A 27,999-nucleotide genomic window follows, 5' to 3' on the forward strand; every position below is an offset into this window, starting at 1 on the left:
GGCCAATCACAGACGAGACAGGGAGACATTAGCGGGTCGATGTGGAGCTGTTAGATTGCAACGAATCGCTTCTCTCCTGTTCTCTGCGCTCAGCCTTCCAGTCGCAGCCGGGGCGCATGTCTAGACCAGTTTTGCATGAATAACCCTCAACGAAGCGGCTACATTTATGATAGAGAGGACGAATTTTCTGCGACGACATTGTGCCAAGGAGTCGGAACAGGTACCGCGATGATGGTGAGCACCTCACAGGCGACGACATCACACCGGTTTGTTTACTATCGACGAACACCAACTTGGTGTGCTTTTGACACGTCACGGGAGGATTCATTCATTGCCAGTACATGCAGACGCTGACTACCTTAACAAGGTAATTTTACGATTATATTTTTGGAGATGATGTTGTGGTGACGCGTGCACACCTTCCTTTCCACAGAGGCAATTCCTTCACGTTGCGCCACGTCTGTCCAGACCACGTGACGGGAGTCTGCCGTTATTTGAATGAGAGGGGAAAAAAATTGCAATGCGCAGTGAGTATGACATGCACAACAAGCCTGGAAATCAGTGTGACTGTGTTATTCATCAAATGTATTTTTGGGAGGAGGGTTGGAGGTGTGGAAGTGTCCTTCTATTTGCTTAATGGACTTAATGGGATCGGCTCCATAATCGCCTCGCTCGTCTTTCCTGGCAGGGCGGGTACACTTCGCTATGTTTATAATTCAAATATTATTGCCAATATGATAATGCATTGTCTGGTCGTCGGATACTCAAAGTTGAGCAAGATGAATGTGCTTCCTCATGGTGCTGTAATGCTTGAGAAACATCTCAATGCTTGCTTGCCCTTTTAAAGACCAGCGGACAGAGCCAAAGAACTTTCACTAATCAAGTTCTGGGCAAACATTTTAACTGAGGAGGAGAGTTTCAATGGTTTGTTCCTTGAGAATTTGAATCACACCAGTCTGATTATAGTCCATCAATGCATTGTGTGAAGCACTTTTTACTCTGGTATTAGTTTAAGTCTGAAAACATTGAACAAGAACCTGTAAAGTAACATGAATATGCTCGTGGTATTTGAAAAATAATTTGGTAATATAACAAACGAGGAAGAGGAAAAATGAGCTGTCAATACATTTCGTCAATGACGTGGAATTGATTTTGTTGTTTAACCTTGTCTTGCAAAATTGACTGGCCATCCAATTCACTGCCAATCTTCCAAATTAGAATGCATATTTGACATCAATAGAAATGAGTTTATTTCCAGGATCTTTTTAAAAAATAGAAATAAGTCACAATACTACAAGAAAAGGTTGAATTTGTGTGCCAAAGTGAATGTAATAATTCAAAAAACAAAAAACGAAGATGCCCAAAATAATCTCTCTCGCTCTCCTTATCTCAGCTCAGTTTTTGATATTACGCTTATTATTTATTATTTTTAACAACTAAGCATTGCACACAATTGCAATTTACAGTGGTGTAGAACTGCACTGCATCATTTTAAGAGCTGTAACCTATCATTTTGTCCCCCTTCTCCTTTGCTCCAAGTTGTCGCCGTAGTTTGGTATTCATCAACACGTCGAGCAGATGGCGTGAGATTGAAAAACATGGTTGCCAACATCAGTCAAACTGCGATCAAAAGATTAAACGTATTGCTTTGCAATGAGGAGGGTGTGAAACTAGGACACTGGTGTCAGCTCCTATGATGGACTTTTTTTTTTTCCGGGAACACCGACCAAACTAAACATTTGCAGCACCTCAAAAGAAGTACTGTAGTACCTCCAAGTCCCACTTTATGACACTTAATATTTGGAACCATTTCTTCCAGAGTTGTAGAACCTTTTTAAGGCAAAGTCTTGAGTTTGGTTAAAATATTGAGAAAAGTCCGAATTTAGAAATGATCAAACATTGACTTTTTTCTTTTTTTTTTTGTCTTGTGTCTCTCCTCCAGCATGATGCGGGCTGTTGAAAGCTGTCTAGTCTCCTTCCAAAGTCCTCACGCCATCTTGAGATCTCCAACACCGCATCAGCACACGGAGCTGTCTTGAGCGTGTCGGCTGGCTGGCATCCCGACGATTTGATGCGCCGGTTTGTCTACTGCAAGGTGGTCTTGACCACCTCTTTGGTCTGGGTGCTGGTGGACGTCTTCTTGTTGCTCTATTTCAGTGAATGTAACAAATGTGACGACAGGAAGGACCGCTCGCTGCTTCCTGCCCTCCGCGGTGAGTCCACAGTCTCAAGTGTTAAATAGGCAATGAATGCAGTCTGTTATCTGCTCTGATTAACTCATTTACTGCCATTGACGGCAAAAGACGTCAAAGATCCCCCCCCCTTTTTTTTTTTACTCGGCTGGTACTGAATGAGTTAATATCGCATTCATGGAATAAGAATTATGAAGAGGAATCGGTCCGTTCTCATCACGCTCAAGGCACTGCCATTTTATTCTGTCGACTGAAATTGACGTCAAAGTGCCCTCGGGCTCGCATTGCAAACGACTAGAAAAGGACAACACCAAAAAAGTCGCAGGTCACTGCTGAGGGGCATCTCGACAGGTCTTGCAAAGCAAACCGCCACATTTGCTAAACGCAGTCGTTAATTCCTCACTTTGTCCGCAGCAAGGTCCAAGTCAAGTCCTTTTTACGCCAAGCAACTAACGGGACTCAAAAGTTGCCATTTTAATGCTGCGCTCTTTCTTTGTGTGTTGGTGCTCTGAAGCAGTTCATTTCCTCACATGCCCTCCAGTAAGCTGATTTCTAAGCTGCTTTTAAGGTTAGACTGAGGCAGAGCTGCCAGCTACTGACACTAATTATGATCCAAATGTCTGGGAACATTAAGTTGTTTTGCTTGGAAAATCGACAGCGTGTGTGTCATTTATCTCCTCGCGCAGGTTGCGGTCATAATGTAGATTGTTAGCCCGGTAATAAAAATGGTGTATTGCTGAGTTATCTTGAAGTAGTAAAAAAAAAAAAAAAGTGCACTGTAATGAATGAAATGAAAGTGCATTTGAATCACACCTTTTATCGTGTGGCTGCAGACAAAGCCCAGGCCTACCCAATGTAGATATTGATTGGATAAACCTTGAGCCAATACTGTGAAATATTGATTACCAAAGGCAAAGAAGCAGAAAACTATAGTTTGATATCACATGCCCGATGAACAATAGTAATAATACTTTATGTGCTATAAATCATTTACTGCCATTGACGGCTACAGACGTCAAAGATCTTTTTTTTTTATATATATATTTTTTTTTAATTAATTTATTTATTTTTTTACAAAGGCCTCCAGTCATGCACAACTACGCAGACTTAAAAAAAAAAATAGAATGAAAACTGGAGAATTTTTATAGAAGTTTCTGAGTATAATGTTCATGCACTTTTAAAGCTGAATGCACCTTGGAGGCATGTAGACTACAAAGAGAAAACGCCAGTGCAGAAAACCAGAAGCATGTTTTAATAAAATATGATATATACTAAAGCATATCATCGGTGTCCTGTGAAAAACACGCATGTCCAATTTTGTATTTTTTTCCCCCAAATGTTCACGTTAATGACATGTCTCTTGCGCCGAAAAACCCCATTACGTAAAAATTAAAAAATTTAAATATTTTAAAAAATGGACAGGATAAAAATGACGTCCAAATTGTTCAGGTCTTCCAATAGTCCCACAATTAAATCTCAGAAGTGTAACACATACCCAGTACAAGTTTTCAGAAGAAATCAAATAAAGGATTACTGCTCGTAAAGCACGAAATCCATAATTAATCAAACTCCAACACTGTTTCATGCATGACCTAAATACTTGCCGATGCCAGAAAGAGACAACAATTAGTAGAGTTGTATTATTCATGCAAACGACACTTTGTATGGCAGAAGCGCAGCTTTTAATCCTTTTTTTGAGCTTACCATTCCGGAAATGTAGTGACGTGGTTTAGCTGAACAATTTCACAATATGTCTGCATATCTCTGGTGGACTGGAGCGTTGGGCTGGCGCGCCCCCTTCAGAGTGCCCCGTTGTCTGCAAGAGAAGGTGCAAGTGTGAAGGGGCAGCGTATCCAGATTTTTGGTTGAGGACTGTCGGCTCTCAAAGCGCGTCCACCAAATACGGTGATGGAAATCACTTGCGATGAAAAAGAAATCACTTGAGGTTAACAATCAGTTGACACCCGCGCATTTCCTTTTGCAGGGGGTTGAAGAGAATCTTCTTAACCTGCAGCCATGAAGCTAATGTGAGCTGCGCGCGCCCCTTTCATTGCAAACACCGCCTCTGCTCGAAGAGATTATTAGAGAGAGCTGGAGTGTCGTCATAAATCCGTGGGATTTATTTACATTGGGCTAATGGTACTGGTCTAATGCTTTGCAGCGATTTGGCTGCGCGAGGAACTGTGAGCAACAATGCGGCCAGCAATGGAGTGTGGGATGGTTTTGCTTTCACGCCGTCTCCATTTATACATTTGGGGAAGTGTCTGAATTCAAACCGAACAATGGATTAAAATGACTTAAGACGGGCAACCAGAGAGGGTTGCGTTTGAAACATCCAAGCAATGATTCCTGGAAAGACAACAACAAATATTCTATATGCATAATTTGTGATGAGTGAAAGCAGTTTTTCATAGCGCGCATTAATGCCATCCTATTTTCCATGTCCTTGCGTCTTCAAAATCACACATTATCTTGCTTAAATTGTCAAACATCTCATTTTCAAGTTGTCATTGTGCCTTGTCTTACTATCATATACCATTGCATAACAACACACCACGATACCACCCCAAAATCTATGTTCAGCTGCTAATTAAAAATACTAACCCCCCCCAAAAAATATTTATTATGCTGCCATTGATTAAAATTGTAATAAAAAGCACGAGGCAGCCACAAAGTCTTCACTGACATCCCTGACCTTTCGTACTTGCCAAAAATGACTAGTTACATAATTTTTCCAAATTTTGTTTCTAAAGTCAAAGAGCCATGTGTAATGCAATTAAAAAAAAAAAAAGTCAATTTGAAAAAGGTTGCCTTCTAGGCGGAAATTGATTTGAACTTTGTGACTGGTGCATTTGCCCCAAAGCATGAGCGATCATACTCAAATGTATCTAACCTAGTTTTTTGTATTTCTTATCGTCCGAAAAACATTTTAAAATCTTGAAGCAACTTAATGCTGCTTGGCTCCTGCCGATTGAGAGACGAGGCCGAGCTTTGCCACACTCAAGACAGTGGAGTGTTCAAGAAAGTTTATAGATTTTGTTCTCAAGCAATTTTTAACACTTTAAATTGGCTTATAACGCGTGAAAATGTCAGACGACGTGGGCGCAGACCAACATCATCGATTTGTGAAAAAAAAAAGAAATTGACCGCACAACAACGACGCTGTACAGTTGAGAACAAATGATAACATAGCATCTGCGAGTCTACGAATACTCTTCAGGCACCACCCACTCGCTCAAAAGACATCAATAAAAATAAAAAAAAAATCATCGTTATCTTATCTGACCACAGCGGGCACAAATAAACACTTTTCTTCAGCACTGCAAAGTACAACAATGTATAGATTACCTCCCAAGGAAATCCTCCTTGAGCATTTTTTTTTTCTTTGCAAAAGGTTTAGTCAGCTTTCTGTCTCGTTAGATTGTGCAGGCACATTCCATGTTGTGTGTGTGTGTGTGTGTGTGTGTGTGTGTGTGTGGCCGCTAAAAATGCCTCATATCATTTCGTTCCATGCATGCGTTGTGTTTCAGCCGTGATATCTCGGAGCCACGAGGGCCCCGGTGAGATGGGCAAGTCCGTGAACATCCCCAAGGAGGACCACGAGAAGATGAAGGAGCTCTTCAAGATAAACCAGTTCAACCTGATGGCCAGCGATTTGATTGCACTCAACAGGAGTTTGCCGGACGTCCGCTTGGACGGGTATGAGACATATTTATTGCTTTGCCGTCGATTAATAATGCGTTGATGAAGTATGGCGTTGTAGTGCATCTTAAGTAAATATTGTGCATTAGGATTGAATGAGCAGAGCGTGTTTAAAGAATAAATTCCACAATGAAAACATTTTCATCCACGTCTAGACGGCAATTTCATGCAGTCGATGAGTTCTCTTGAAATCTGCCAGCGTGTCGTCCCGGCGACGCAATCACTCAGAGAAAAAAAGGCCAAACTGCTTTTATGCAGCTTTGATTGTCCATCCGTCAATTTACTTCCGCTCAAGCGTGTTGCCGGAGCGTCAGTAGAGCGAGGGACAGCGGACCACCTTGTCCCTGAACGCCTCCTCCAGTTTCACCAGGGTGGTCACAGAGACGTTCTCAGGTCGGCTGTGAGGAGTCGTAGGTGTGCCCAAAGGTCACCTCCAAGTTGGAGATGAGTCGGTCCTGGATGACCAAAGCGCCTCACCCGAGCTCTTTTGGGTTCCGACTCAAAGTGTCAACTTACTGCCAGCAAAAAATGGACCTTTATGAAAATGTGGTCTCTTGTTCTTCAAAAATGATTGATTGGTTTCCTGTTGGTTCAAAATGTCTGAAAGGAAGCGGTCTGGGGAATGAGTGACGTCGATTCAGTTTGCCGCCATGTTTTGCAGGGCACTATTATAATTTTCAAACAAATGTATTTGAATATCTCAGCAAAATAATTGGTCCTCTTCGTTATTCATGTTGTTCATTTTACAAAAGGCATTTGAGAATTTACAGAGAATTATGTGACATTACAAACACCCCTTTTTTTTGTTGCTAAAATAAATTTTATTTGGTCGCATCTCGATATCATTGTGCATTGTGCGTTTGAATAATCCAAATCGCCCGAGCACTTTCATTTCCAACAATCCCCACCGCCTGTCTGCGGGCACTCGGGCATACACTTTCATCCCACATTGTATAGCTGTTGGGGCTAGCGCCGAATGAATTGCTGCCACTTCACCTTTTGAAATATATACCGTACCGTTAAAAGCATTTTGCGCACCACGTGTGAAAGATAGCTCTCCTTCCCTTTAGTATAAATATTGCACAAGCTTGTCATTTCTTCAGTTGCTGTGTGCTGAGCACATTCAAGAGCTACAGGCTTTCTAAATCGCTGACTTTGAATGGCAATCACGGTTTTTGTGCCGGAGGGCAACCTCCTGGCCTAGTTGTGTCAGTCATTCTTGTCACTCTGAATAGACGGCACCAAAGTAGCACTGCTGTCTGCTCTACTGAGTCCGTTCACCCTCCAATAGCTCCCGCTCCCGCTCCTCGGTGCCCTCCTGCCTGTCCACACTCATTACGTATTCAGCATCATCCCGTCGGGCGTCGTTATGCGTTCACCTCAACTGTCGGCGCTGATGGACATCCGTCCCAGCGAGCCGAGGACGAGTTGGTGTCAATGTCAACACTGGTTTTGAAATTTCCCACTTTCTTTCAAGCCACATCAGTTCCAAAATCTCAAGTGTTTCTCGTGTCCTAGTTATTGGTTGACTGATTTGTCCGGGCTTTTCTCTGTGTTGGACGCCCCATCAGGTGTAAGACCAAGGTATACCCAGATGACTTGCCAAACACCAGCATCGTCATCGTATTCCACAACGAGGCATGGAGCACATTGCTGCGGACCGTCCACAGTGTCATCAATCGCTCTCCCAGGCACTTAATTGTGGAAATTGTGCTCGTGGATGACTTCAGTGAGCGAGGTGGGTGAATGGCGCAAAACTTAACCGGGACCACAAAGGCACCCATGTCACCAACAACACATTTACCTCAATTACGGGTTTTGAAGTGGAATCGCTTGATTCAATGATTCTCTTCTCGTTTCAGACTTCTTGGGGAAAAAGTTGGACGACTATGTGAGGAGCCTTGAGGTGCCAGTGAAGATCTTGAGGATGGAGCAGCGCTCAGGTCTCATTCGAGCCAGATTGAGAGGGGCAGCTGCCACCAAAGGTCAAGTCATCACCTTCCTGGACGCCCACTGTGAATGTACCGTGGGATGGCTGGAACCTTTGCTGGCCCGCATCAAAGAAGACAGGTGGGAGTCATATTGACTTAATCATGTTGAAAATGGATCCTAACAATACAGCATTGGCCTTTATGATCATGATTGACAATGATCTTCTTGTGCCACATCAAAGATCCAATAACTAAAGACACATTTTTTTTTACTGGAGTAGGAAGCCAGAGCACACCAAGAGACGACATGCATGGTTAGGTGGAGATTGTAATCTCCACCGAGAAAGGCTGAAACTGAGATTCAAACTTGGCTTGCTGTGAGGCACTGGTGCGAACCACTAAGCCTTTGTTGTTGTAAACCAGGACAGCAGTTGTGTGCCCCATCATCGACGTCATCAGCGACGAGACCTTTGAATACATGGCAGGCTCCGATATGACCTACGGAGGATTCAACTGGAAACTGAATTTCCGCTGGTACCCCGTTCCCCAGCGGGAGATGGATCGGCGCAAAGGCGACAGAACGCTCCCTGTCAGGTATGGAGAAATACCGGTCTCTCATTTGAAGTACGGCCCACTTCTCTCTTGAGTAAATTGTTTTGATCCGAGCCAGAGAGGAAGTCGGATTACACCAAAAGTGTTGCGCCACAGAAAAGACATGGGCGGTTAATTTCCTCACAATGCCTGGACGTGTTGACAGAAATCGAGCCTTTTTATCTGGAGTTCTCATGATCAACGATCGTTATCGTCGTCGTATTCTTAATTGAGCAGCACTAATTAATTCTGAGAGGCTTTGTTTCCATTTGTTAAACAGTTTGTATTGTCCTGTGAAATTTCCTTGCAAACAAGACTCCACAAACGGATGTGATGTTGGATGTTGTCCAATTGCATTGTGGGTTCCCTTCAGGACGCCCACCATGGCGGGAGGGCTGTTCTCCATCGACAAAACATACTTTGAAGAAATAGGAAGCTACGATCCTGGGATGGATATCTGGGGTGGAGAGAACCTGGAGATGTCTTTCCGAGTGAGTGGCAATATTTTTTTTACCCATTTGGGATGCAGTTATTTGTGGTACTTTTTTTTTTTCCTGCTACAGCCGAGGGCATTTGTTTAACTTGCTGACACTCAATGTAAATGGAAGCCCATCTTCTGGTTTTTAAGCAGACTACATAAAAATGCCATTTGTCTCGCATTTTTTTGTTGCCGTGCCGTGTTTCCAATGGATTCTGTTAAGTAGGGAGAAAAAAAAAAGCGGAACGAAAACTTGGCAGAAGCTTCTTTGAATTTATGGGAGTTGCACCATTACCGCTGTGCTGATGATACTCGGCAACATCTTGGATGTATTTAATGAGCAGCTCAATCATGAGGAGATGGCGTTTTCTCTGTAAATGGCAGGCATTAGCCTCTCACCATGGTGACGGGTGATGCTTGCCGTAGACATTCCGTATGAAAGAAGAGTTGTTTTTAAAGTATTGACCAAAAAATAATTATGGTGAAAAATAATCAGTGATTTTATACACTCACTGGTGTGAAATGGATCATTCTGATAGGAGGTGGCTTGCTTTTGGTGTTATCTGCTGGTTCAGCCAATAGTCACAGTGAGATACAAATAGTTCAAATTCCATATATGTTTGCATGCACATTTATTCTGGTAATTTTTTTTTTTTCTCAGTGTGGGGTGGCCATTTTGTGTTAAGACAAAAAGGTGTTACGTTGCATGGTCTGTTTTTTTTTCTGACTTGTTGCCACAACGTTATGAATCTACTGTCCACTGTCCCTATGTTTGTTCAGATCTGGCAGTGTGGCGGTTCCTTGGAGATAGTCACGTGTTCCCATGTCGGCCATGTTTTCCGGAAGGCTACTCCTTACAGTTTCCCGGGAGGAACGGGCCAAGTCATCAACAAAAACAACCGGCGGCTGGCAGAAGTCTGGATGGATGATTTCAAAGATTTCTTCTATATCATATCACCAGGTGCAGCCCAGATCAGGCAAAACACATTCCATCAATCCCAAATTTCCGTCATATTTTCAGAAAGAAATTGCCGAAATGTGACAAATTCTGCGAGGGTGTGCAGACTAATGAGCACAGTCAGTCCACACACAGAAACAGCGAGCCAACTCTACATTCTCATTGGCTGACACCCACGTCACTCACGTATACTAAAGTGGAACATGAGCAGGCAAAAATAATACCTGCACGTCACATCCATGTCACTGTGTTTAAAAATATAAAATCGACCCCCCCCCCGATTAACCGATAACATAATCGAGTCTAAAAGTATTTGAAAGCTGCGTCCCGAAACAGGGTTAACCAGAAGTCAGGCCTCTCCTGTAAACAACCAAACTAGGAAACAATTGCCGAGCCTGACAAAGCTCAAAGGTGCACTTAGAGACACACAAGAACAATCTAACTGTGCAGCCTGCAAGAGGAGCGTCACCTCCATCTGTCCACTCGCTAATGTGATTAGCCTCCAGCTAGGCCCCGCCGGAAATCTGCGCTTAAATGTTTTAGATACCGTCCAGACTTCGGGGGATCATCACTAAATCTGCTGGATCTTTAAGTGCAAATTGTGATCTTTCTACTTCCCCGTAGCAGGCGGACTTACAGGTGGGGGTGGCGTGATGGATGAGTGTTTCTGCACAGCGCGACCCCCCTCAATCGCTAACCGGTTCCAGTGGCGGCTTTAGAGGGAATGATTGCGAGAGTTCTGCGCGCGCGTTTGGGAGCGCCGTCTCGTGATGCTATTAAAAGTACATCCCCTTCCTGGTCCCCGCGCCGCGCTGGTGATTTCACGATCAAAGAGGCTATTCATCATGTGCAACATGTGATGCTCGGAAGAGACACAGACAAAGCTAGGGGGAGGAAAAGAGAGGAGTTGTGAAAGCCAGGGGGCAAAAAAAAAAAAAAAAAAAAAAAAGCGTGGCCTTCATCGCTTTCATCTAAATCAATCTGAAATTTAATTTGCCCTGATTAAAGCGTGCTGATGAATTTAAACATCCACAGGAGCGAGTCCGTTAATTCCAGCAATACCTGTAAAACGCCACTAGCTGACAGTATTGCCATGTAAACAATTTATTGCTCTCTATTATGTCGGTCATTTATTTTTAAAGGCTTGTCGGCAGCCTGCGCACTAATAAAGAGCCAGAAATGAATCAAGTCACTTTACATTATTTCCCATGGGTTCAATAGATTTAGAATTCGAACAATTTGAAAGTCAGCCAACGTAAGACAATAGGCCATGTCGCATTGTACTGAAAGTCCAAATTGTGCGTGCAGGGGTGATGCGTGTGAACTACGGGGACGTGTCTTCGCGCAAAGCCCTCCGCGGAGCCTTGAAGTGCAGACCCTTCTCCTGGTATCTGGAGAACATCTACCCGGATTCCCAGATCCCAAGAAGATATTACTCGCTTGGTGAAGTATGAGCTTTTTTTTTTTTTTTGTCTTTTGATCTCCCGCGATGCCGCCGGTGCACTGCCTCAGTGTGCTGTGAATTACGTCTTTGCTTATTTTATTGCTTTGGGACAAATGGAATCTAAGGAGGGCTTAAAGGAAGCAAAGCTCCGACATTCTCCGGTGTTTGGCTTGTACGATAAAGTAGGTAGATATTGCTACAAGCATATTGACACAAAGATGCTGTGCATGGTGAGTGGGTGCCTGTTGTATTTGATGGTTTGAATGCATTTCCTTCACCATCGAGATACATATTTGAGCTTTTTCAGAATGATGTAACAAAGACAGTATTGGCAGTCAATCCAATCAATGCTGAGTATGTCTTGGACCGCACGCACGATGTAATTACCTGTTAAACTAAATGTCTGCATCAGAAATCAGACTTGAATCCAGCAAGATTCCCTGCTGGTGTCTTTGAAAATTCAATGCTGTATTGACCGCAGTTTACCTGCAGCATAACGACTATGTATTTGTGTGCCCTGCGATTGGCTGACGACCAGTCCAGGGTATCCCCTGCTTACTGCCCGAAGACAGCTGTGAGGAGAAGCAGATCAGATGATGGATGGATGAATTTGACGGTTTTCACGCTCTCCACCAATCTTATGGCTAAGCAGCTTTTCTGACAGCCTGCTGAGGATGACTGCGCTCAATGCTCAGCTGTAGTCAATAAACGGCAATTGAATGAAAGTGTCCTTTTTTTCCTGAGATGTGTGAGGGTTGTATGGTTCACTGTGAGTGAAGCAGTTTAGATGATAAGCAAAAAGGAGGACTCTCGTCATTTAGGCAGCTGGTGAATCTGAAGCAGGTGGGAACAGCTGAGGTCAGAGGGAGTGTTGTTCCTCTTGTCCGAGGTCTGTGATATGATGCAGGCCCTCTGGAGTCAGCGTTATTGGAGTATGACTCCAGCTTCAGTCTGGACTCTCGATTGGCTTCTCTGATTAATCTTCGTAGATCGTATCGGGCTTTTTTTTCCTTTTTTTTTTTGGAAGGAGCCACAAATGTTCTCAGTCGTTCATAAAAGTGTGCGTAAAAGCTGTGTAACACTTAAGTTTGTCCGCGTACAGATTCAACAACCTTCTGTAACTGTGTGTGATGTGGACAGATCAGGAATGTTGAGACCAACCAATGTGTGGACAACATGGGACGAAAGGAGAACGAGAAAGTTGGCTTTTTCAACTGCCACGGCATGGGTGGGAACCAGGTGAGGGAAAACTATTGCATGCATGAAAAAGCCGACTCGTGAAATTCCTCAACTCCATTTGGCCTTTTAACACTGCTTGTCCTCATTATAGCTGCCCAGGCTAACGCAAGGCACAAATAGATACGCGCCTATTCATATTAACACCCATGTATAATTTTGAGTCTTCACGAGGGCTGCAACAATTACAGCAAAAACTCGAAAGCAAAGCAAAATTACCTCGAGGCAATAGCACGTGTACGGTCGCCAACAAAAGCAATGTGAACGTTAGCTATTTTAATAATGCCTACCACTGATAACAACATAACATAATGCTCCCACTAATAGTAAAAAATAGCCAAATGTTATCCGATTACTCGATTCGTCAATCAGATAATCGGTAGAATAATCGTTTCTAAAAATATTCAATAGCTACAGAACATGCAAATTCCACACAGAAAGGCTCTAACTGAGCTTTTATAATTGAAAGCTCTCCAGGCACACACACACACACACACACACAAAAGTGACATTTTGCTTTTTTGGACCATTTGATTTCAGGTGTTCTCATACACAGCGGACAAAGAAATTCGGACAGACGACCTCTGTTTGGACGTCTCCCGCCTCAACGGGCCTGTCGTCATGCTGAAGTGTCACCACATGAAGGGCAATCAAATGTTTCAGTACGATGCTGAGGTAAGAAATGAGATCTTTTTCTGGAGGTTCCATGAAAATATGCTTTCCCGGAGATTTGACCAGCAGGGGGTGCTGAATGTCAGGGTTTGTTTTTTTCCCACTGGAGCAGCTGTTTTCTCCTATTGTGTGTTCTCTTCTTCCATCCAGTATGTTGGCAAATGGGAATATGATTTTGAGGTAAGCAGTAGGATCCATCACTTGAATGACATTCTCCCATTCGTGCTAGTTTGTGAACCTTACATGTCATGCAACATTGTGCGGAGTCTTGGTGGTTGTTAGATTAGATCGTTGACATTGTGACCAGTGGTCAGTGCAAGCCTGTGTGCCTTCTAGAAGGAAGAGAAGTGTTCATGTCAATTTTTAATATACGTTCTGATAATCTGGGTTGTCGTGTCATAAATAAGAATGAATTCCTTTTCAAATGATGAGATGTTTTACATGATGTAAATTGGTAAAAATAATATTTTTATCATGTTTCTTTAACTTTAGCAAGATGGTTCATTGGCCATTTTTAGGCCTCGTAACTTGGAGGACGTTGGGTTACTTTATAGAAACCTGCAGTAAAGTATAGACCAAGAAAATACATTTATAGTTATGAATACATTCAACTAGCCTGGGAAAAATCACTCATTTTACTATTTTGTGTGCAGGCATCTTTAATCAGACATCACAAATAGATTGGCAGTTATCGTTATTATCTAAGTATGTTTCATTTTTCAAAATGTTAATCATGGATATACAATGAAACTATGAACTATGTACCTGAGACTTTTTTTTCCTCTGAAAAAAAAATTATATAATTAAAAAAAACAAACTATAAGTTCACTGTTTTTGCCGAAGTCTTTACTTTGATTTTGGTAAATCAATATTAAAGACAAACACTCTGCCACTGTTTGTGTGTCTCCTCCTCCGCCTGCCTCCACACTAAATCATATTGTAATCCACTTATTTGTTGTTTACCTGGAGACAGACGTATGACCTCACCAAAGATCATAAACAAGTACGCTCATCAAGGTCGACGTGCGTTTGGAATACAAAACAGACAAGTTAAAACTAAGGAACAAAACTTTTGAAGATTGTTACGGAAGCGCTCTTTCGCAGTGAATGCCCCCACTTTACTCGATATTTTCTTGTGATTATTTTGAGTGGCGCGGTAGGTGTTCCAAACCGTTCTCAGTATACGCTTTTTCGCATTTTCTTTGTTGCTATTCATTCATTGTTTTTGCCTTGGGTCACAATTCCGTCGCTTCAAATTACTTTGAATTTATCAGTGACAGTCTATGGGCGAAAGTGAAATCTAGAGGGAGAGGGAACGCAAATCCCACAAGAACGTTGATATTTTGTGCACCACAGGAGCAGAGACACAAGGGGGCCTCAAGGACATGATCAGGCCAGACATGGGATAGAAGAGCTTTATCTTCAAAATGCCACTAGGTGGCATTAAATGCTCCTTGGAGTATTAAACAGTAGTTTGCGAACTTTATTTTTATTGGCTCGATTCCTGAGAGAATGCAGAAAGAATACCAGTTTCCATAAGAATGGACAAGTACAGTAGGGGGCTTTGTTTTTTTTTAGAAGGCACAAAATGCTAACACTAGAAGGGATCTGGCAGCATTTCTTTGATTGAACAATTGTTGTTTTGTGAACAATATTTTTTTTTTAATCCCAACGATCTTTTGAATGCGCCGGTGCCTTTTAATTGTTTCAAGACGCAACATGTCGTTAATCAATCAATTGATTTTAAGCCTATTCGTATCGTTCCAAGGAAAACAATCCTTCAAAAGCCCGTTCTTTGGGTTGACACTCAAACAGACTGGGGCGATGGGAGAAAATCGTTCTTGTTTCGACTTCCCCTCACATCATTGGGTGAACGTACCATGAGCCTATTGATATTTCTCAGCCATCAGGGTTCCCCTAAGAATATTTAATCAATAGGATCACACATCTGAAGGAAACCTTTACATTTGAGTCGGTTCAAGAAGGTTGCCCTCTGGTTCTCCAGAGACATTGCGCTGCTGCATATGTTTTTTCAGAGTTTTGAGAGATATTTCTATCAAATTAAGAAAATCAGTTTGCTGCTATTGGGGTCTATCTGTCGTGTGGACTGTGAAAGTGGGTTGAAGGGTAGCCTTTCCACCAGAAAGGATAATGAGTAGGATGCCCCGAAGCGCTGGCCCTCTCGCTGTCACTCAACCACCGGCAGACGAATTACCTTCCAAATCTGGAATATCATGATGGTTCCGCACTCCCATCTGAATAACATGCTAGACTAAGTGCTGTTAATGTCATCAAAACGGGTCCGGGCTCCAGCGGATATGCTTTCAAGCCATTTCCAAGACCCAAAGTATTTGATCTTTTGGTAATTGACAAACTTGGAGTAGAAGTGTAGATTTTATTCAACGTTAAAATTATTTTATTTAAAATATGAGCGTTTTTATCCCAAAAAGTAGAAATGCATGGGAATTAGAGTTGGCTAAAAATATTGATGCATGTCAATATTCGCCCTCAATTCAGTATCCGCAAGTCCTCTGAATGAACTCACCTCACGCTTGACTAAGTCAGTTCCTTCAGCTCTTAATTCTGAAGTTTGTGATCTTTTTGGTTTGCTGTGTTTATCCAGAACACAGGAATTAAACAGTTTCTTTTAAGATGTGCCACAAAGGATTGAAGTCCAGCAGTAACACAACAAACCAATGTATTTCTCCCTACTACTGAATCAAAACCAAAGCATTTTAATCAATATTAACTCAAATCATATTGCAAACTAAATCATCAAAATGGAAATTGAATGGAATCGTGAGGTTCTTAACAAAACCCAGCCCCAATGGGCCTTATTTCAAACCCTTAGAAGAAAAACACACACAAATGAGAGGAGTTGATGACCCAGACGATCTAAATGCCACAAAACTGCTTTGTGCCTGTCTCTTTCTGTAACATCAAGTACTCCCCCCCTAAAAAAAAAAAAAAAAAAAAGTAAGAGAGGGATCAAATAATGATTTCCCTCGAGCTGCTCGTGTATATGAAGGCGTAACCTTATCCCGTGAGGTCTGTGACTTCCAAAGCTTATTTACAGCAGACTTGCGTTGAACAGTTCAGTGCATACAATCATTTTCCAAATAGCAATTCAATGACACGCAATTCCTTCCAATTAACCCCTGTAGCGTATGGATTTGCATAAATAGCACATTAACTTGCAACGGCTGTGGCGTTTGTGTTCTTTGCCTAGAAAACGATTCAAAGACTAAAAATATATTCAAATTTGTGAGGGTCTCATGTCAATTTGATTTTTTTATTTTATTTTTGCACTCACTATGTAAAAGAAGATTGGGTGTTTTATTCACGAGACTTTTTGTTATTTATCACCAAAACCGACACTGAAATCTTATCAATTCTAGATTTAGATTATATGCAAAGTTAAAAAAAAAAAAAAAAAAGCCCAGGGTGGACATTTCCTGACAATAACACTGTGACTTCCCTCCCCTCTTGCTCGCCGCAGAAGCACACCTTCCTCCACATTATCACCCAGTCATGTCTGACCATCAGCCGCCTCGAGGACGGCACCTACGGCCCCACTGTGGAGTACTGTAACAACAGTCCCCTTCAGGCGTGGATCCTGCACAACTTCACAAGGGTGGAGGTCGCTAGGCGCCTCTACTACAACCCCACTGATTATTTTCTTTAAGCTTCGGCCTGGTCTGGATGGCTCCCGAGGTGAGCAGTATTGTAGAGATTAGAAGGTAGAGTAGAAGCAGTTGTCTTAGGACTGACCTAAAGTGGATGCTTGAAACTCGAACACACTTAATGACACCTTGACGGTGCAGATTAGTTTTTGGACTGGCTTTGTCATTGTCACAGGTGGAACATAAGATTTCCCAGTTTTCCAACAGTTGTTAATCCTTAAACAATAAGACGTGTCGCATATTGGTCAAACTAATCAGTCGACTAGTAGACAAGTCGACTATACTACTCCATGTCGAGGTTGTACGCCTGAAGTTGGTTAATCACTTCTGTTTTTGGCATCTTCTCTCCCAATCAATCAAATTTCAGAGGACGTTGTAGGCACCGTGTTGAATAGATGAACAGCAAGCAAAACTCTTCGGCTGGGATTGTAACGACCGCAAAGAGCACCCTAAGAATATTAGATGAAAAAGCTGAATATGAGAATATAAAATAATGAATAAAAACTAACAAACTGATCTCCAATTTGTACATTAATAATCAGGCCCAACATTGGACAGTATTAAAATCAAGATCATTAATCATTACCAGTTTCTAATTGGTTTACCGTCACCGATAGGTCTGTGAAACGGTAAATATTCTCACCCTCTTGTTCGGCTTCTGGATTTGAGTTGTGGAACCATATTTGCCTGTAGATTTTCAATTTCAGTCGTCACAAACTGAATTGTGCTCACGTTAGTTTTTTTGTGGTGAGAACAGATGAACGCACAGCCTGCTCAGGTGAGGTTGCTCTTAAAGTATGAGTGACATTGAATGGTTTTCGGAAGCATTAAGGAGACTTTACTGATGACCTTTCATGGGGATGACATGAAAACAGGGACAGGGGCCCACATCAAGTGATGACAGATGTCCCATTGAGATGGTTCAGCTTGTACGATGCTATCCGCAAGATCTTTTGTTGGTCTTCACGCGAAATTAGATCTCATTTGACATTTGTTTTCCATCATAAATATTTAACGTTGAAAATTCACTTGCTGCCAGCGAGTGAGCGACGTCTGCGACGGCGGAGGGCGTGTTTATTTTTAGCTCATTATTGTTTGTGTGCGAGGTTGATTGAAAGGGGCTGACCATTGTTTCCAAGTTCTTTTGAAGTGATCCTTCATTTTGAACCGTGCCTTTTGTGGAACTGGCCCTTCAGGCCTCTCGGCTATTGGCAGCTGTGCACACTGTACGCCGCCGTGCACATGTTACAAAACCAACGGATCCCAATTATCAGCGGCGTTCTGCCTACTCATTTACATGCAGCATTTGTCTGTTTTTTGTCTTTCCAGCCAGGTGTCTCTCCAGCTCTGTTTACCCCCTGCCGTGTTACTGGGGGTCTGAATGGTGTTTTGTTGTGCCGTTAAAAGGGAACGAAAAAAGATGGAAAGAGCAATTTCACTGGCTGCGTTTTTGTGTCCAGGCTGGGTAAATTGGGTAAGGAGCTCCCATGGCTGCTAGTGTGTGTCAGAGTTGCAGTCGCAAAGTGACCTGCTGTTTGATGGCCTGAATTGCTTTTCACTCTTAGTTCCTTGTAGCATAGCCAGCACAACAAGAGGGAGAGGTCTGAGCGCTGCGCCATTAGAACGAATGAGGCTGTTGGTCGGGGAGACAGAGGAAGCGATCGTTTCGCAGAGCAGCTCTTCCTAACGTCGACACGAGTACACGTTACACAGGAAAGCCTTTTCAGCGGGTCCTGCGGGCGGCGGAGGATAATGTTCCTCAGCTGGGGCTTATGGTCAGAACCTGTCCTCATTTAATTAGCCCGTTTCAGCTGCGCACACATTCATTCCGCTTGCTCCGAAGGCAATGCTTGGTTCGCCGGGAGGCTGAGATGAGAGTTTTCTCTTCCCCAAGAGGGGACATGAAATAATTATGAGCGAAGGACAGGACCTCCATATTTTTTTGAAAACCTGGAAAGCTTTTTCTCCCTCCGCCGCAATATCCCTCTGCCGTCTCCATCTCTAGGATGCTGCTCTCATTATTGCAGAAAAGCCTCCAGAAAGGCCTTGAAAAAAAAAAATGACATTCTGGAAGCAATGTCACCATCAGATAGCGCTCATAGACATGCAGACTTTTTGGGGCAAACAGTTGCTGCCATTAAAGAAAATCTCTTTTTTTTTTTTGCCAAATCCATTAAAACCAATTTCATGAACCCGTTCCCAAACCAAGGTTTTCCATTGAAACAAAATGGAAACGCAACCACTTTCGGATCTCGTGCATCTCTTCCCAGCCTCCCACAAGACGGAAAAAAACAACGGCAGCAGTTTCTTAAATAATAATTTTCGAAAAATCATTGGCATCTGTAGATGTCAGAGCGCTGATCGCAGAAACGGCCTCTTATGAAACTGTGGTTAGACAAACAAACACAAATACTGCGCCCATATACATATTTTTTTTAACCTTAGCAGGGATCTGCGTTCGACTGAGTGCTTTTCTCCTTTCTAGTTTTTGAGGGGAGGAGAGGGTCATTTGGAAGGTGTGTGATGTTGTACAACACCTGCTCTCTTTGTTCTTCTGTTTGAACAAAGGTGCTGTGTAAAAAGCTCCCGTCCTGCCAACTTGCTGATGTGTGCGCACTTCTTTGTATCCCGGCAGAGAATGTTTGGCTCTTGTGTTTTCGGACCCGAGCGCAAACATCGCTCAAGTGTCTGCGTGTGCACATCGGTTTGACTCATCTTCCGACAGTTCAAGCGCAATCTCACTTTAATGAAGATGTCAAAGTTTAATGAAAAGCCCACATGCCAGTTTCATCATGTTGCTGCCACCTCGTCACATCCGCAATGGCCAATTCTGGTGTCCAGTGATTAAAAGGATTCAGCGTGAAGTATAGTGACGCCGTTACAGATCGTAAAAAGTCGGGGGAGGGATTTAAAAACAAAAAGTGCACGGATGCAAAAAATGTCCACATTACCGTCATGTGCAAATAGGACGTGGTCAAATTGTTTTGCTGAGCAGAGGCACTGCTTGTGATTCTGTCAAGTGAAGCTGCTCCGGTGGGGACTGAAATTGTGAATTACTTCTGAGAGAATTCACTTAAATGCTCCGCTCAGCTTGTTCGTGGGCCCCTGAGCTCAAGACGACGTGAGGAACATTCTCATGCTGTGCTTAAGCTTAACTCATCACATCAGCTCTGTTTTTCTCGTCTGGACATTTTAAAAGCACTTATTCCCTCCTCTGGCTCCTCTGGTGCATGTGAGAGAAATGACAGCAGAAAAGCGAAGCTGAGTAAGGACAATTTGGAGAGGAGGAGGAAGACTATTTGTAAGTATGGTGTTGTGAAGACATGATACTTGAAATCAAAAGAGTTTAAGTATAAATTAACTTACAAGTTATTAAGAGCGAGGACCTTTTGATCAGAAAATCTTCCAGAGATTATTTCATAATTTTTTTTTTCTATTAATTCCCGGTAGAGTGCTTGTCACAATGGATTTTTTTTTCTTCCCCTCGTTCTTCCACCTTCTTTACATGGCATGCTCACACTCACGGCCAACAACGAGGCACCAAAACAGTGGAATCTGGAACAACAGCTCAGTGACGCATCGCCAAACCGCAGCTTGTGTTGTTACTGTGGATCGAGCGGTTTTGGGGGTCCACCCGCTTAGGCAATTACAAATTATTTTGGGGTGGGCGTCAATTCCGCGCCCATTTGTTACACTGTTTGCCTTTCACCCAGCTTCCAGTGGACCGCGTACAGGACAAGCTATAAAAAAAAATGCATGCCTCGCTGACAAGGCTGCTTCCTTCTTTCTCTAGAGGCTCACCTTGCTGCACGTGAACAGCAACCAGTGTTTGGACATGCCCTTGGAGGAGGACAAGATGGTCCCTACCCTGAGGGACTGCAACGGAAGCCGGTCCCAGCAGTGGCTGCTTCGCAACATGACCCTGAGCCTCTGATTCCTCCGCCACTCTGCCGTCGTAGCGTCAGGTGGCTCCAGCCTTAAGCCTCTCGCTAATTGCCTCCATCATCATGTATAGAGAACCCACCCTGTAGCACCGGGTCATCTTGCACTATGGAGGACTTTCCTTTTACAGCTCACTTCAGGTTCAAGAGATGCTGCCCTTCAGGCTACATAACAAGTTGCAGAACTGGCAATTAAATCTGCTGCCCGGTGTACAAACACGGAGTAAAACCACTGCTTAGCTGCCGGACAAGCAATGACAAAAAAAAAGGAGCGTCTGTATTTAAATGGACGAGACTCTAATTCCCGTGATGTCTGGGTACAATTCTTTAAACAGCAAGACTTGTTGATGTAAAAGTCAATCATCCTCCTTCCATATCAGTTATTTTGCAGTAAAATGTTTACTTTCCAATATAAGCATATTGAATTAAAACAGTTTGGACGTAAAGGTTTATGACTGGTGCAAGGTACAAGAAAACAGAAGCACCACCCCAAAATGAGCAGAAAAACATTTGAGCAAGTGTTGCCAGGAAAATGCCCGAAATTCATCAAACAAGAAGCAGAATGATAAAATGTCCCATTGGCTCATACAAAGGAACAATCTGGCGTCTTGTGCACGCAGAGCACAACAGGAACTGATTAAGAGCTGATTACCAAGAGCTCCCAGGTGCTCGCCGACTTGCTAACTTCCCCTACAGGTATTTGCCCCCACAGGGGAACAAGACAAAAAGGTGAGCCCATTGACAGAAAAAAAAAGAAAACTCAGACAGGACTTTGGGCAAAATAATGTTTCTCGGGAAGTACTGTATTTCCTGTGCAACGGTTGAGTGATGTTTAGAGATAGTTGTTGCTAGGCGATGCACCGTGAGCCTTTTTGGAACATATCACGGAGAAATGTCTTACGAGCTCCCCGAAGCACAACTGTAATTAAAAAGTCAGCAGTTGATCAGCTGTCCTTATTCGACTTTGAACATTTTTTCAACTGCAGTGCAGCTGCCTGCCGCTCAACGACCTGTCTGCTTTTAATTATCTTGAGGGTTAGCCCGCATAGATTTCATTATCGTATCAACAACTTCGGTCATGTATACGCCCTGGATCAAGAACAGATGCAAATACAAATGCACACTATACATGAAAAATATTTATAAAAAAATAAACTGGTTATTGACATTAACCAGCATTCCAAAATGGATGGCAGAGTTTTTATTCCCCCCCCAGGATATAAAAAAAAAAATAGCGGTAACTGTAATTACCACATTCATAGATTATTATTCTCACATGGACAGTAAAGACTTAAATGCAGAGCCCACTTATACTTTGCTGCAAAACAAAAATGGCAACAAGAACTGTGAGTCTAAAGTTCTAGCCTTTTGCTCCCTCATGAGCATCGCTTCAAAAGTGGGATTTCAGTACAGCAGGAGATTTCATTTTACAAATTATACATGCGGAGTCTCCACAAGTTTAATTCAGAATAAGTATTTCATCTTTTTGAAACATTTTCCAAATCTGGCGCTGTATAGTCCTTTTGAATGGCTGTGCCTTCTACAATATTTCTTTTTGTTTTTGTTTGAAAACAAACAATGCTATACGTTTCACAAAATGGTGAGTTAATATGAATGCTGCTTGAAGACTGAACCCCTGCTAAGTGCCTGCTTGGCATTTAGACCAAAATTCAGTCCGTTATCATCGCACTCCCATTATTATTTTATTTATTTTTTTTGAATTTGCTTAAATGCATGGTGTTATAATTAGAATGTATCGTTTCAGTGTACTGGTCCTGATGTGGCGTCTGTTTGTACAGTCTGACTTTTTAGAGAAAAATAAAGCTTTCATGAAAAAACAAAATTAAAAAAGCGAATATTTGCAAAAGAAAGCAGCCTCTGTCCCTCCACAATGCTTTTTCTTGCACAACAATCGGTGGAAGACCACCTTACTGTACCGTCTGATGAGAGGAGGCACTGCTTCCTCCGTCCCACCGAAACCCCCTTTGCCTGACAATCCGGATTAAACGGTGCACTGTTGCCATCTTTCTTGCACCATCTCTTCTGGCGTATGACTTGGCTGCACCACAAACTGTACTGATGCTGTTTGTACTGTTTCTGATTCAGTTCTCTGATCCTGTATATCAAGCTTTCTTTCCATCAACCCCGGAGTTGGTAGGACTTTGTCAAAGTTCTGGGGACAAGTGCGGCTACTTGGCTACCGCCTGGTGCAATTTAGGAAGAGGAACTCAATGCCAACTGAGAACTTCATAAATTGCTTGCTTCATGAATTTCATCTGGTGTGTGTAAAAGAGTTGAAACGGCTGCAGAGAGTGGGAGGCAGTGATTTCATTGATGGGAACAAACATTTCTTTTCAGTCAGCAATGCTATTTTGAACACAAATGTGGCGGTCGGAGTGAGAAGTGAAACGACTTGTCTAGGCATGCCGGTGTTTGCCATTTTCATAGGTGACACCTTGGCTGTCGCCCTGTCACAACTCTTATACTGGCAGATTATTGGCAAAATGTCCAAAAATGATGGCAGATTACTTATGAGACCCATTAAAGGTCTGCGCTGTTGCTACAGAACATTGAGCAGGGTAAAAGGTGGGGAGAAAAAAAATGGCATGTGTACGCCGAACCTACTTGTCACGAAATGGATTTTTTTTTTTTAAACCAACTTTTCTCACTATTGTTTCTTCCAAAGTAGCACTAAAGGACTTCCCTTTTTAAATACTCCAATATAACGCGAAGAACCTCTCCACTTTGCAAGGTAAACCTCTCCAAAGTGGCGGTACCGCGCAACTATTAATAGTCGCTGCAGAGCTGACAACACATCAGTGCCTCACCTCGCTCCCTCCAGGCGCTCCGTTGGGACTCGCTGCGGTTTCAAACAGCCTCACACCTGTAGGAAGCCAAACCCAGGCTGGTTAACTAGGCCTGGGAGGATAAGATATAGCGAGCGGGTCTGCGGCCGGACCAGGGGAGTCCATTAAGGGTGCGATGCTTTGACATAATAGCCCTAATGGAGGCCTTATCTTGACTTTGTTTGGCTCACTGGGGCTCTCGCCAAGGTGCAGCATGATCACAGTGTTTCACCATGGCGACTGAACGCTTCTCGCTTATATAAAGCGTAAGCTCATATTTAAAAGGAATGATTCAAGTAGGATGTATTGTATACCTTTTGCTCGTGACAAAGTCAAGCCCAATCCCCTCATTTTATTTGTCTTGGGAAAGAAGACTTTGACGAGGATCCGCTGAACATAATCTTGGTCACGTCAATTACATCAAAATCAGCTTAAAATTCTAATGAAACAATGATGAAGATTGTTTGCTCACAATGCCCTGAGCATCTGACAGTTCCTGGCTGATTTTTTTTTTTTTTTTTTAAACTCCTAATTCTAATTTAGACTTGCTGTTTTGAAGTCTAATCCTCTGGCTATGCAACGTAACCTTAATGCAACTCTCGATTCAACTGATGTTTTTTATGCTCACCCTTAAAATGTCCTGAGTACATTGAGGAAATGAATTGCAAACGTGCCGATCCAGGTCACAGGTCCAGCTGAATGGACCTCCCCCTTCTCCACACTGTGATTGCCTCACCAAGCTGTTTCCATGAGATCGCTGTGGCGACCCCCTTTAAATTCTTTCCGTGTCTCGACTCCAAACACCATGCTGTACATTTTGTGTTCCATCTCACCAATTGTCCTTGATGTGCTTGATTGTATGCTGTCGAGCCTGCTTCTCCCGGCTTCAATATAACAAGGTCCATCAACTAAGTGATTCCAATCATGGGCTGAGGCAGCTCAGGAGGGAGGGAGGATAATCAAACACTCTGCGCCTTTTTTGCTATTTGATCCGGAGCCAACATCCTGTAGCTAATTGTAGAGTTGAAGAACCAGAGAAAATTGTTGGTTGCGTTAATGCGTACACTTTTTGTTGTAACGCCGGTAAGGTTGACTGTACCCGGCCATTCCTCAAGGATCCAGTACACGACTGAACCAGACATACTCAGTATTGTCCCTCCACACGTTTGTCATTGCGTCCTTCTCAGCCAATTTAGCCCCTATTATTTGGAATGTTTGGAAAACAGGCCCAAACATCAAAGGCCAAGCAGGGGGTCCGAAGGCAGCGTTTTCTGCCATTTGCTCTTGTGTTGTTGTCTATTGATTTGAAGGATGACCGGGGACCTTACAAGCATCTCCAATGTGATAATCTCTATTACGAGACAAAAGCAGTGATTAGGTTGAGGGGCCTTGCTGCTTTCAGCGGTAATTGCGTCATAATCAATCATCAGCCTACAAGAGCTTTGCCTCAAAAACCGTGTCTCTATTTTTATCGAGTATGCGCAGCGCAAGGGTGAATTCAACACTACTACATAATTTTTGTGAATTTCACTACAATAATGTGGGACTACAAAGCAACATGTTATCATCCTTCTTTTTCAGTTCAATTTGTAATTGAGTGGTTGTTTTTAACCGCAAACCCACCCTCGCCACCCATGTGTCGGTTTAGTAGTTCTGCCTGTCACTAAACGGTGCTGGCACAGATAGATTATTACACAGATATATTAAATAAATCATTCACTGAGAAATTGGATTGTTTAATAATGATGTGTCAGAGCACACAGGTTGGGAATATTAAAAGGTCCAAATCAATAACAAAACAATCAGGCAGACTTTTAGTCACATAATTGAAAGCAGACATTTTATTTTGCCTGGAGGTGAAGATTACAACGGAAGCCGTAAAATGAGAGAAGATTGTCCGATATGATTGCCGATCCACTCAGCGAATGACCTCCAATGATGGCTGATTCTGAGAGGAGCGCGAGTGCATCTCATGTTCTACTTCGCCCTGATTGGATTAACAAATCAATCCCCTCCACATCCTCCCATCAGGGCTATTTTTATTCAATCTGTTACAGACGAACATCAAAGTGTTTGTCATTATTGGCTGACAAAAGTCGGGCTGGGTGTACTGCGATTGGTTCAAGAAAAAGATAGACCATGAAAAAAAATATATTGAAAGGCAGCAGACAGCAGACTTCCACCAATCTACCGTAAGATTGTGTTCTGAATATCAACTCAACTGAATATAACAAATATTTGTAGCAACATTTTTGCACGTGTTCACAAAGAAAAGTGCCAACGCAGCGTTATGAATTTAGCATAAATAAAACTTACCGTGTACTGTCCATTTGTCCAATTTCTATGTATGGTGCTTCTCCTCAAGATGGCAGGTGAGCTGGCGTGCATTCCAGCAGACGTTGGACAAGTCACCAGGTCGATGCCGGATATAAAAAGTTTACGCACCCCTCTTCAAATGCCAGGTTTCTGTGATATAAAAAAAGAGACCAAGATAATTCAGAAAATGTACAATTCAATAAAAGTTCTAATTAACCAACTGAAATAATGTGGAAGTTGCATAAGTAAGCACACCCTCATAACCGAGATGTGGATGATTTCAAAATGTCACATCGCAAATACATTTGAATGTTTTCTAAGAGGCTTTTCCTGAATTTTTTTTTTTTTTTGCTTTCTAGCAGATACGTGAAGGTTTAGAGCAAACACTGACTGCTATTTGGAACTGTTCATATTTCCTTTCAGCTTGTCTAAGGCCCAAGTGTTCAGAAGAAGCAAAAGAGCATGATGTTGCCACCACCATGGTTTGCAAGAACTACAAGTATGTTGTTCTTTTGATGAGTGTTGTGTTTGTGCCCAAAAAATAAGGTACCACAAACAGCAAACTACATAAAGTAACATCATGGTTGACTTTTTTTGATGCCCGCTGAAGCATTTATATAAGACCTCACCAACTTTAGGGCAGGGTAAAACTGTCATATAACAAACTAGTGATACCTATTCACAACTCAGTGTCACATAATCTTTTATCATACACTAACATCACCAACAGGGACCCAATCATATCATCGTCCAGGACTGTTCGGGTAACAATAGACAAATTTCTCTCCTGCCATCACAGCAAATCTGCACAGTCCAGTTTCGGGCACCGTGTTTCGCATCAGCCGCCTCCTGGCGTGTGACAAGAACAAGCCCCGGCATGAACCTCCTCCTTGTATTCAGCTGTCACTGACACAGCCAGTGGGGGTTCAGTAAAATGTGTGTTGAAAAGGTTTCTCTTCTAACAATGAAAGTAAGAGGAGGCACACCAAAGCAAGATGATAACCACCAATAATAGATTTTCACTTTTCATTGATTATTGTATTTGCTTTTAATCAAGATTAATAGCATTTCAAATTGATTTTTGACTTGTATAGCTGGCAGTGGCAGTGAATCAGTTAACTTATTCACTTCCAGCTAAGTAAAAATGGATCTTTGACGTCTATGGCTGTTAATGAATATGTTGTTAATTAGGAATTATTATTAATAATTTCACCAATCGAACGTAACTACTAGCAATACTTGACACCATTTGACCAATCAGAGTCTGGCAGCCACGTGACCGCACAGTCTCTATGCAACCCCAAACAGAAGCAACGTTGTCAAAGTAACTTGATGTGAAAAATGGCAGAAATCTATATATACCTTACAGACAGGCTTGAATCAGGCTGGAGGAAAATGAATGGATAGACTGGAAAAAAAGAATAGCTATGTGCCCAGCTGTGCAAATATCTTAATGACTTCATCTGATTTCAATTTGGATCGCATAAAATCTTAACTGAATTTTGCAAACAATAGCCAATTATATTTGTGCTTCAAATCTTTGATTTTTACAACAAGGTTTTATTTTTTATTTTTTTGGAATTACACATTATATAACCTACAGAGAGACAGAGCCATTTCACACATTTGATGAAAAATACTGTAACCCAGCTGTAGTAGGTTACGATACCATTATTGATGACTAAAGAAAGAACCATTAATTACACATTTACCGTCCATTACGTCAACTCCAATTCAAACGTCTACACTACAATACGAATTTCACAATCATTATTTAACCTATTTCAAGATTAAAAGCTCAAAACTTTAAATAAATTATATCACATGGTACTCACCAGAGAAGCTCATTATTTAAAGACAAAATCGATCCTCTTTTGCTAGCTGAGTTGCTAACAACATGTTGCCACGCAGGAACTAGTGGCATATAAACCCTTTACTGGTTTGGAAATAAGATAGCCAGCTACAGTGTTGCCCGACCTATCTTCACAACCTCCACTTTCTCTAGAAAA

The 27,999-nt window shown here is 42.4% G+C and overlaps 1 protein-coding gene and 1 long non-coding RNA gene across 7 annotated transcripts; one reads left to right on the plus strand and one right to left on the minus strand.

Moving 5' to 3' along the window:
- The first annotated feature begins 26 nt into the window (after positions 1-26).
- Positions 27-21,962, plus strand: galnt13 (polypeptide N-acetylgalactosaminyltransferase 13). 6 transcript variants are annotated; one of them, XM_088314232.1, is made up of 15 exons: positions 27-367; positions 434-527; positions 1,943-2,213; positions 5,723-5,891; positions 7,466-7,632; positions 7,757-7,964; positions 8,249-8,419; positions 8,790-8,907; positions 9,675-9,855; positions 11,161-11,300; positions 12,437-12,535; positions 13,073-13,207; positions 13,355-13,384; positions 16,704-16,838; positions 20,681-21,962. In XM_088314232.1, the coding sequence occupies exons 3-15, from the start codon at positions 2,072-2,074 to the stop codon at positions 20,819-20,821; spliced, it is 1,836 nt and encodes a 611-aa protein (XP_088170358.1). In that variant the 5' UTR covers positions 27-367; positions 434-527; positions 1,943-2,071; the 3' UTR covers positions 20,822-21,962. The 6 variants fall into 6 exon arrangements, with proteins under 6 accessions (XP_088170358.1, XP_088170353.1, XP_088170354.1 ...); XM_088314227.1 differs by having other exon boundaries at positions 16,704-16,918; positions 20,681-20,828; XM_088314228.1 differs by lacking the exon at positions 13,355-13,384 and having other exon boundaries at positions 16,704-16,918; positions 20,681-20,828.
- LOC148323698 (uncharacterized) lies at positions 3,756-27,999 on the minus strand. The gene is made up of 3 exons (XR_015846434.1): positions 27,826-27,999; positions 25,991-26,140; positions 3,756-4,008 (listed from the first exon to the last, which is right to left on the minus strand). It is a non-coding gene; the product is annotated as an uncharacterized LOC148323698 (long non-coding RNA).

Source organism: Idiotropiscis lumnitzeri, chromosome 14 (assembly GCF_059441095.1).
Source record: "Idiotropiscis lumnitzeri isolate Australia: NSW breed Sydney's pygmy pipehorse chromosome 14, RoL_Ilum_1.0, whole genome shotgun sequence".
Lineage (NCBI taxonomy): Eukaryota > Metazoa > Chordata > Actinopteri > Syngnathiformes > Syngnathidae > Idiotropiscis > Idiotropiscis lumnitzeri.

Excerpts from the sequence above, each read along its gene's own strand:
- galnt13 (XM_088314232.1), top strand. The coding sequence starts at position 2,072 with ATGCGCCGGTTTGTCTACTGCAAGGTGGTCTTGACCACCTCTTTGGTC. Across the intron at positions 7,965-8,248 it reads GCCCGCATCAAAGAAGACAG|GACAGCAGTTGTGTGCCCCA; the intron begins GTGGGAGTCATA and ends GTTGTAAACCAG. Across the intron at positions 16,839-20,680 it reads TCCTGCACAACTTCACAAGG|AGGCTCACCTTGCTGCACGT; the intron begins GTGGAGGTCGCT and ends TTCTTTCTCTAG.